Source organism: Theropithecus gelada, chromosome 13, assembly GCF_003255815.1.
Source record: "Theropithecus gelada isolate Dixy chromosome 13, Tgel_1.0, whole genome shotgun sequence".
Taxonomy (NCBI): domain Eukaryota; kingdom Metazoa; phylum Chordata; class Mammalia; order Primates; family Cercopithecidae; genus Theropithecus; species Theropithecus gelada.
In genome coordinates this window covers 89567059-89578096 of record NC_037681.1, presented here as the reverse complement: position 1 = coordinate 89578096, position 11038 = coordinate 89567059, and the positions used below count along the sequence as shown (strand labels likewise).

General features: G+C 39.5%; 1 protein-coding gene across 1 annotated transcript; it reads left to right on the top strand.

Annotated features, from left to right (window-relative positions):
- Window positions 1-3617: 3617 nt before the first annotated feature.
- On the top strand, window positions 3618-11038 carry GKN2 (gastrokine 2). Its single transcript, XM_025354361.1, has 6 exons — window positions 3618-3732; window positions 5816-5869; window positions 6309-6446; window positions 9014-9124; window positions 9808-9964; window positions 10820-11038. Exons 1-6 carry the CDS (start codon window positions 3676-3678, stop codon window positions 10900-10902), a joined length of 600 nt encoding a protein of 199 aa, XP_025210146.1. The 5' UTR covers window positions 3618-3675; the 3' UTR covers window positions 10903-11038.

Below are 11038 nucleotides of genomic sequence, written 5' to 3'. Positions count from 1 at the left end.
GCTTTCACCTCAAGAAGTTACATAAATAACAACAGAATAATTCTGAAGGAAGTGAAAATTTAAAAAAAAACTAATAAAGGTAGAAATCAATGAAATGAAAAACAACTAAGCAATACAGAAAATTCACAAAAATAGCCAAGACAGTGTTTAAAAATAGCAAGGCTGGAAGGTTTCCTCTGCCAGATATTAAAACTTACTTATAAAGACAGTGAAATTAAGACTGCGAGGCATTTGTCATTTGGATGGACAAATAGAATGATAGAATAGACAATAAATAGACTAACACATACGTGGAAACTATATGACATTATAAATTAGTGAAAACAACCTGAATTATTCAATAATGGATGCTGGGACAACTGGATACCCAAATGAAGAAAAAAATTAGATTGCAACCTAATACTATATTAAAACATAGCAGTAAAATTAAATGTAAGATGCAAGATTTTAAGAAAATGTCGGAAAATACAATGAAGACCTTGGAAGCATTTCTTAAGCAAGACTAAAAAGCACAAATTAGAGAAGGAAATATTGCTCATTTCAACAACATCAAAATGTAAATAAAACTTCTGTATAGCAAAGGACACCATAAACAAAGCTAAATGATGAGCTACATAGACTAGGAGATTATTAGAGAATTCTTATTCAGAATATGAAAAGAACTCCTACATAGCAATAAAAAATGGACAAGAATTAGAAAAAGGGGAAAGGATATGAACTAGCAAATAGTTGACTCTGCATACTCCTGTGGCCCAAGCAAGCCATACACTACAGGACACTTTTGAACATGTACAAAAACATCTGTGTCAGCACCGTTTGTATTAGCAAAGCAATGGCCCATATAGAAGAGTGAATAAATGGGCGTTTGGGTTGGTTCCGAGTCTTTGCTATTGTGAAAGACTGGATAAAGAAAATGTGGTACGTATATACAATGGAATACTATGCAGCCATTAAAAAGGATGAGTTCATGTCCTTTGTAGGGACATGGATGAAGCTGGAAACCATAATTCTCAGCAAACTAACACAAGAACAGAAAACCAAACACCGCAAGTTCTCACTCATAAGTGGGAGTTGAACAATGAGAACACATGGACACAGGGAGGGGAACATTACACACCGGAGCCTGTCGGGGACTGGGGGACAAGGAGAGGGACAGCATTAGGAGAAATACCTAATGTAGATGGCGGGTTGATGGGTGCAACAAACCATCATGGCACGTGTATACCTGTGTAACAAACCTGCATGTTCTGCACATGTATCCCAGAACTTAAAGTATAATAATAATTTTTTCAAAAGAGTGGACAAATGAACATGAATACCTTCATTCATTGAAGTATTACTTTAAACCTTTTGGTGCTTTACCAACTAAAGAATATTGGACTGAATGCCCGAAGGCCTGAGGGAGAGTTATCTTTACCAGAAACTATATACTAACTAGTATGAGTTATGATCCTAGGCAAATTCCTTAACCTGTTTGGCTCTTAGTTTCCTTGTAAGAGGTTTAGATGGGACTTGAAACAGCGTTCCATCTGAATAACCCACGGAAGTTTAGAAGTCCACATGCCCACACCCCTTCTCAGACGCACTGAGTCAGGGTATCCAAAGGTGGGCACGGTCAGCACCAGGCCCTTCCAGGTCAGCAATTTCACTCCCTCAGCGGGGAGCTGGGAGTGAAGACAGGAATTGCATTCATAACAACGTTTACAAGCACCACTTCTCATTTTAGTTTTCACTTCTGAGTTGTGGGTAGGCCTGACAATTTCCAAGTCTATCTTTCAGTCAGGGAGTATCCTGGAAGCAGAAGCCTCCTTGCTAATGCTCCTGTCTCAGCAAGGCAAGGAGTTACAGTGACTCAGCAACTCATCAGAGAGGCTGTATCATTTTCAGAGTTAAGAGTGTGGACTCTGGAGTTAAACTGGGCTCAGATCCCAATCCCTGCCTTTCAAAGTTGTGTGATCCCAGAGAGTTACTTAACTTCCCTGCACCTTGGTTTTCCTGTCTGTAAAATGGAACAGGATAGAAGGTAACTTCTAGGGTTGATATGAGAATCAGATGAATCAATATATCCAAAGTGTTTGGAAAGTGTTGAAACATATTGAGTGCTCTACAAATGCTAGCAATGATCATTATTAGACTATAGACCCAGAACTCCTGAGGACAGGAAGGGGACATGGTAGAGGATAGCATGTAATACTTTCATTAGCCTAATGTCTACGGGCGTTGCTGGTTTGCTTTTCTGAGTCTCTGAAGCCAGATATGAGAGAAAATTTGCAGGTGCATTACAAAACTGTAATCCTTTCTGCAACTGCTATCTCAGAAAGATTTAATAAAACTGTGTGTTTTACATCCACCCCCACTGAACAGCCAGGGTAGAGGGATTCCAGTGAACTAGGTGGCCCTTAACTTGCCCAGATGTCTACTTTTTGAGAGCCCCAGTTTTGTTTAAAGCTGCTAGTTAGGAAGTTGTTTCAGCTGCAGAACAAGGCCATTATTTATGTTATCTCTTTGCTTACGGTGGTGATTCTCAATATTTTACATTTTGCATTTTACTGGATTTTTTGTTTTTGTTTTGAGATGGAATCTTGCTCTGTCACCCAGGCTGGAGTGCAGTGGCATGATCTTGGCTCACTGCAACCTCTGCCTCCCGGGTTCAAGCAATTCTCCTGCCTCTGCCTCCCGAGTAGCTGGGACTACAGGCAGGCACCATCACGCCTGGCTAATTTTTTTGTATTTTTAGTAGAGACGGGGTTTCACCATGTGGTCCAGGCTGGTCTCAAACTTCTGACCTCAGGTGATCTGCCCAGCTTGGTCTCCCAAATTGCGGGGATTACAGGCATGAGCCACTGCGCCCAGTCACAATTTACTGTTTTTTGTTGTTGTTGTTGTTTGTTTTGTTTTTAAATTTCCCTTCCTGGGTTCATGATTATACCCTGACATGAACTAGCCATTTCTAGTTGTCATGTTTAAAAAATTACACAAATTAAACTTTATTTTCTCCTGTTTTTTTTCAATCTGAGAATTTCTCAACATTCTGCAAAATAACTAGACCTCTCTAACGTACAGTTTTGGGCGAAGCTTAATGTAAAAATTTGGTTAACCCTGATAATGGGGGAGAATGCCTTCTGGGTCTTGTTCCTCATGAATTTCTGGAAATTGACACCAAATCTAAAGGGAAGAATGAAGAAAGTCCTAGATCCTAGACTGTTCGTTCTCCAAGCAGACCTCCCCAGCCACTGTCTTGGCACCCAGTCTCATATCCGTTCCCTCTGTGGAAGAATTCAGCCAGCAGAACAGTGGTGAAAAGACATCGAGTTGGAGCCCAACTCAGACCTTAAGGAAGCACCCTTCCTTTAGGAGGAGAGGTTAGGAATTTGTCCTTATAGACCTACAAAATGTATGCATAGAACAAGCATCATGCAATATTTTTAAAGGGTGGAAATTAAAATCTCAAGTGCAGCATAGTACAGATAGCAGGGAATATTTACAGAGTGACCAAGTGGTGAATTTTCATGACTGACTAATGAACTTCATTGATATCAGGTATGTGGTTGGATCTCAATTCTGATAAAGGAGTTTGCTGGGGTGTGCCAGAGATATAGACATGGTCTTTTCCAAAGTGATCATTTGAAAAAGAGATATCCACGTCTTCAAGCCCATATAAAGGATAGAACCTACATGGGACAGCTTTACTTACTCCAGCACCTTCCTCCCCCAGGCAAAATGAAAATCCTTGTGAGTATTTGTTTCTGCCTCTTGACACTGTTGTGGTGACTGCTTGCAGACAATGCTCGTATCTAATACGCCATGGATTTTGGGAGTCTTAGACAGATACTGTGCATGCTTTTAAGCTTCTGTGATTGAATTAATGATACCTTTGGCAGAAATAGCATTGAATAAGTCTGACTTTTTTTGTCCTTTGCCTGTTTTGAGATGTTTACTTAAAAGAAAATAAAAAATACAAAGAAATCTCTAGATAATTTTGATTTGGAGGATGTTTGATAATAATCCTTTATTATGAGCTTCATAGGGAATTTGGGCTATTTAAAACAACTACATTTGCTATCTAAGAGAAAAGTTGTAATTTAAAAATAATATCAGTAGTAGTAATAATAGTACCTCTTATTTCTCAAATGCATACTAAGCCTTAGACTAAGCATTTCACGTGAATAATTTCATCTATTCGTTGCAACAACCCTATGAGCTGAGTAGTATTCTCCCCATTTTACAGATAAGGAGACTGAGAGTCAGAGGACTGTGATTTTCCCAAGCCCATAAATGTGGGATTTAGAATGTAATTTATCCATCTTAATCCCCACTTGCAGGCACAATCATGGCAAACTTAAGCAGCCAGAGTGTCTTCAATGGCCTCCTGTTATGACTAAATTCTCCCTTGGGACAAAACGTTCCTTCTATGGCCACTCCACTCCTCCATCTGATCCCAGCCTCCATAGTTCCACACTGCAGTGCCCCATGGACAGTGGGCTATGTTCCGACCTAGAATGGATCTCGCTCCCCCAGTCTCTGTCCTTTATTCTCATTCAGCTGCTAAGGGGGAAAGCAGAATGTTAAGTACTTCTTTCTAAAGTGTTAAAGATTGTCAGCTTAAAGAGCTCCCTCTCTCAGGGCTGTCTTGATTTTCCAAATTGAGACCTAACCCTGAAGCACAAAATTATTATATAACCATGGTGTATTAACCACAGTGTTGGATGGGAGATCATTTGGGGGCAGAGGACACTCCCCAAGCTCTCTCTAATCATACCATTAAAGTGGTTTAGCCCTTCAACTACTTGTTCAAACCACTGTTTTAGACTCATTAAATAGAATATACAGGAGTATCATATGTTGCTAGAGCTGGTCTGTGGTAAGAGAAGATGTATCCCTATGGAAGGTTGAATATCTGCACACAGGTCTCTGTTAGATGCTCTACTCCCAGTCCCCAGAAGAGAAATATTAAGGGTGGGATGGAAAGGGAAGTAGGAAAGTCCCATTGACAGTTCTTAAAAATATCCCCCTTCCCCAAGACTCCTTTCATCAGTAGTTTTCAATGACAGCGCAGTCAACTCTGTACTGATGTAGTTTTCAGTGACAGTACAGTTCACTGATGTTCAGAAGAGAGGGCACAAAACCTGGGTTAGCATGTTGGAGCAGACTCCTACAGAACTGCAGCAAAATATCAGAACTGCCTCAATGTCGGCTCACGACCTGTGGGCCCAGCACTTGTATGATAGTATCACTAAGGCGTGGGTTGTAGGAGAATATGGGGGTTTTCCTTGATGTCAGCCTCAAAAGTTAATTGTGCTCTCAAGCATTCTATTTTCATAGTTTCCCTTAGGAACCTGTTGTGTCTTTATTACCCATGATTCATTTTAAATCTGTATTACCCTCTCAGTCTTAGGGGATTGAAGTTTTTGTTTTTGGTGTTTTGTTTTGTTTTGTTTTTTTACAAGAGGACACAATTTGACCACTGTTATCCAAAGCCAGTGGGACTCATACCAGGGTATTTCCATAGTAAAATGAGTCCTTCACTGCTCACCTGTCCCAAGTTTCTCCTATTATCTAGATGGTGATAATGCTAGAAAGAGTTTGGAATTAGGTGGCAAATGTAGAACCATGTGCCTGGCAAATAGAATGAACTCAATAAATGCCTGTCAAATGAGTGAATGTGTGTGTTTCACACTTTGGAAAGGGAGTGTTCTCACTGTCTCTAGGTGTACATTTTCCGAGATATCTGTGCCTTTCCTGTCCAGTGTTCTCTCCTGTCCCCACCCTCGATGACTACCCTATAGAGAATGGATGTGGTGGGTCTGTTTTTCAGGTGGCATTTCTGGTGGTGCTGACCAGCTTTGGGATGCAATCTCATGGATATGAGGTGAGTTGGTTCCCTATGGGCTTTATCTCTTAGAGATGTTGGGAGAGGAAAAGGAAGGTACAAGAGAGCCTGAAAGATGGTAGAGAGGCCATATACCTTATTTGGGATGGAATCTCAGAAATAACCAATAATGGACACAATGAGCTTGGCTATTCCTTTCCAACCACAATACCTTCGCAAATGTAAGCCATTGCTTTAAAATTTAGTCAGTCTCATTTCTCCTGTGATATCACTGCTTCTCCCATATATAATATAGTAAACTCTAAGGAAAAGCTTTGCATTCTTATGGCATCACAAGCTTTTGGATTGGGACCCCAGTGGAGAGTTTTAGTCTTTAATCCCTTGTTCATAGCAGGCAGAGGCTTAATTTTGTTGAAAGAGTTGCCTTTCAAATGTATAAGATTTATGGAAAAACATTTTGTCTTTCTTTTCAATCTAGGTTTTTAACATCATCAGCCCAAGGAGCAATGGTGACAATGTTCAGGAGACAGTGACAATTGACAATGAAAAAAATACCGCCATCGTCAACATCCATGCAGGATCATGCTCTTCTACCACAATTTTTGACTATAAACATGTAAGCAGCAAATGAATTTTCATATTCTTCAGGACTAGTTTTCTAAAGAGCAGAGAGATCTATCTATCTATCTATCTATCTATCTATCTATCTATCTATCTAGCATCATACATACTTGAATTCTTAGATTTAACCTTGTAATTCTTTAAGAATTCCTCACTTTCACTTTTCTCTTTAAATAATCAAGCAATTGGTTAAAAAACAAAACCATTTTGAAGAAAAACATATGACAGGAAACACAGGCATTTGCTTGACCTTTTCAGGTAGAAATTGAAAGAGTGATGCTATTATCCCACTACAGGCTCAGAAAATACAGAGAAGAGTAACCAAAGTTCAAAGCAAAGCCCGGCATGCAGACACTCAAACACATTTGTTGAGTGAATAAATGAACGAATAGTGCTTCTAACACAGAACATCATGCAGAAAAAGAACACTTGGTCGGGCACAGTGGCTCATGCCCATAATCCCAGCACTTTGGGAGTCTGAGGCAGGAGAATCTCTTGAGCCCAGGAGTTGGAGACTGGCCTGGGCAATATGGCGAGATCTGATCTCTACCAAAAATACAAAAATTAGCTGGGTGTGATAGTGCATGCCTGTGGTCCCACCTACTCGGGAGGCTGAGGTGGGAAGATTGCTGGAGCCCAGGAAGTTAAGGCGGCAGTGAGCTGAGATTGCACCACTGCACTCCAGCCTGGGTGACAGAACGAGATCCTGTCTCAAAAATAAATAAATAAATAAAAAGATAATAAAAAGAACAATCAAAAAGCAATCACAACATAGCAGAAATCCAGAGCAACTGTACACATTTAATTATGTACATAGGATAGGCAATAAATCGTACTTTTTCTGTAAGAAAGAAAGTTTGCTATCTAAAAGCACTAAACTATTTTCAAGTATTAGATACTGACATTAACAATAAGTCACAGAAACCTGCTCTGAAAACTTATCCTTCATCATTTATTTATTCATTTGTTTTCCATTTGTTCCAACAACCAATTGTGAACCTGCTTCTACCCAGGTTCCGAAATACGCACTACGGATATAAGTAGGTTCCAGCTCATCTCACTAGACTTTTGAACATGCTCTCTGTCCCTTTTCTTCTAGAAATGTCTTCACATTCCTCTTTTCCATTGGTGTTGGCAGTTCAATGGCACATTTGAAAGTATAGAGTCATTAGAAGATGTGGTTTAAAAGGAAGTGGCACTGAAATTGTTTTTAAGCAACTGTCATGGAAATCCCAAAGCTGTCTTTTAAAAAAATAGAGTAGTGAGGACTTGCTTTAAGCTTCTTCCATTATCACCAGGCTCGGCCTCTGTCTATTTTTGAATTTTAGGAACGGACAATTTGTGAGAATTGAAAAATAGGAACCAGAAAGATTTCTATTAGATATAGCTTTCTAGGGTATATCATTATTTGGAACTCTCTAGAGACAATTTTCACTCCAGGTGAAGACTCAGTGGCCTTAGGTCCCTTCTGGCCCCAGGGTCTTCACCCTCCATTGCTCTTTCAATCCCACCTTATTCCAACCCATCTCTATCCAGCCAGCTTGGGTTTGAGGTGGAGAAGGGATGAAGAAAACTGGACAGGAAGAAAAGATGGTAAATGAGGAGAGGATAGATGAGACATGTGTGTGGGGGTGCATGAGTGTGGGTGTCGGTATGCTTATGAGAGTTTCTAAAGCAGCACTGTCTAATAGAACTTTCTGCAGTGCTGGAAGTGTTCTAGATTTGTGTTTCCAATAGGGAAGCCACCAGCCCTTGTGGTTATTGAGTACTCAAAATGTGTAACGGAAGAAGTTCATTTTAAATTTTATCTAATTTGAATTTAAATTTAGATAGTGGCATACAGCTAAAAACTATGATATTGGACAGCACAGTTCTAAAGAACATTCTATTTATCCCAAATTGGGGAGGAAGCAGAATAAAATTAATGGAACGAGGCCAGATGCAGTAGCTTACGCCTGTAATCTCAGCACTTTGGGAGCCCAAGGTGGGTGGATCACTTGAGATCAGGAGTTCGAGACCAGCCTGGCTAACATGGTGAAACTCCATCTCTACTAAACACACAAAATTAGCTGGGTGTGGTGGTGCACACCTGTAGTCCCAGCTACTCTGGAGGCTGAGGCAGGAGAGTCGCTTGAACCAGGGAGGTGGAGGCTTCAGTGAACTGAGATTGCACCACTGCACTCCAGCCTGGGCAACAGAGTGAGAGTCAGTCTCAAATAATAATAATAATAATAATAATAATAATAATAATAATAATAATAATGGAAAGAGACAGAGAAGTGCTTCTTCTCAATCTTTCAAACCTCAAACTGCAGACCCTGGTTCCATAACATGAAAAGCAGAATACAGTCATGGGTTTGCACAAATTTCAAAGGGGTAGAAATGACAAGAAGAAAAATGAAAATGTTATGTAAAATAAGTCAAGTGGATAAAGTTGATTGCAGGTTGGAAAGCAATCCCATCATATATTCAAGTCTTTCTTCCAAGGTTCAGACATCATCTTCACCAAGTTCAGATTCAGGGAACTGGGGAGGATCAGTAACTGTACTCTTGCTGCCTCAGGGCTACATTGCATCCAGGGTGCTCTCCCGAGGAGCCTGCTTTATCCTGAAGATGGACCTTCAGAACACCCCTCCTCTGAACAATCTTCAACGATACATCTATGAGAAACAGGTAACTCTGGGGCACTCTTGAGTATTCTCTATTCTTAAGCCAGGCAATACTGGTATTTATGGAGAAATGAAGAGAGTGAGGGAGAAGATCATACTATCATGCCTTACCATAAATATGATACTCAACTTTATATTAAAGTTATTAAAGTGTTTTAACTTTTATTTTATTATTTTTTAAGAGCAGGAGCAAATCTCAGCTTGATTTCCACCACATAGTCCTAAATACAAGAACTTATAATACATTCTAGTGACATAGCAAGGACTGATCAGCTTATCTTCTCAGAGCAGGGCTATGAGAAATGATGATTGGAAGAATAATAAGAGAAGTTCTAATATTCAATGACACAAAGATGCAAAGAAATAATACAGTATAGTGAACATATACAAACACTGCACTTCAGCTAGAGACCCAAGGTTTAAGTCTCCCTCCACAACTTCTTATAGGTGCCACCTTTGACATGGGACTTACCTTCTTTGGGCTTCATTGCCACCAGAGGTAAAATAACACTGGTAATTGCTAATGAGGCTACTTCACTGATAGAGTGCTCAAAAAGAGATGATGCCTTGAGATCCCTAACTTCTTTCTGTTTAATAATCTGAAACAGAAAAATCATCACAATTTAGAATAAGGTACACCAATTTTGGTCAATTTATTTTATGTTGTTTTCTGTTATACCGATCTAGGCTCTGGACAACATATTCTCCAACAAATACACCTGGGTCAAGTACAACCCTCTGGAGTCTCTGATCAAAGACATCGATTGGTTCCTGCTTGGGTCACCCATTGAGAAACTCTGCAAACATATCCCCTTGTATAAAGGGGAAGTGGTTGAAAACACACGTGAGTACCAATAAATCATTCATTCACCAAATATTTTCTGAAAGCTACTATGTGCCAGGTGCTCTGCTGAGTGCCATGTGAAATGCAAGTAAATGGAAACAGTACTCAGTTCAGTTTGTTTTGGGAATTCATTACATGCCATGTGTGTAAATTGTGCTAAATGTTAGCAATACAGAAATGAATTAAACTGTCTCCAAGGAACATATAATCTAGTGAAGAAGCTGACAAGTGAAAAGAGAGGATGGAATAAAGGATTCCTGGGTGCCAATGAAAAACTACTCGATTCTTGTTTACTTTCATATGTAAGAATTTCAAGTAGTAAAAAGTCTTCTGGGCCCTTAGAATAGCATCTTTTGGAAGATAATAAGAAGGAAGTCACTAAGAAATGCTCTCAGCATCTAGAATAGAATTGGTGCAGGAAAGAGCAGGCAAAGTGAACTTACAGACAGGGAGTAAAAACCCTGATTCATCTGGGTAACATATACCACTGCAGATATTACTGTCATTTTTATACAAAGTTTCTAAACATGGCAGAGCAGCCAGAGTGAAAGAGGTCGGGCCAGCTGATGATGAACACAACAAAGGAAATTTCTCAGAGTAGTGGAAGGTAGATAAAGAAGAGTTCATGTTTATTATACATCTACTGCCCAGAAAAAAATTTTTAGTGCTCATTCATAAAGCAAATAAAGGCACACAGGTATGCCATTGATACAGAATGGCATAATATCACTGGGATTGAGCCAACCAGCACTTCCAAAAGTTGTCAGTTTTATTTAAGCAAATATGTTATTATTCTAATAATTCCAATAATATATTTTTTAATGCTCTTTCTTTGAAAAATTTCCCCTTTTCCAGATAATGTCGGTGCTGGAGACTGTGCAAAGGCTGGGTTCCTGGGCATCTGGGGAATTTCAATCTGTGCAGACACTCATGTTTAGGATGATCAGCCCTCTTGTTTTATCTTTTCAAAGAAATACATACTTGGTTTACACTCAAAAGTCAAATTACATTCTTTCCCAATGCCCCAACTAATTTTGAGATTCAGTCAGAAAACATAAATGCTGTATTTACAGA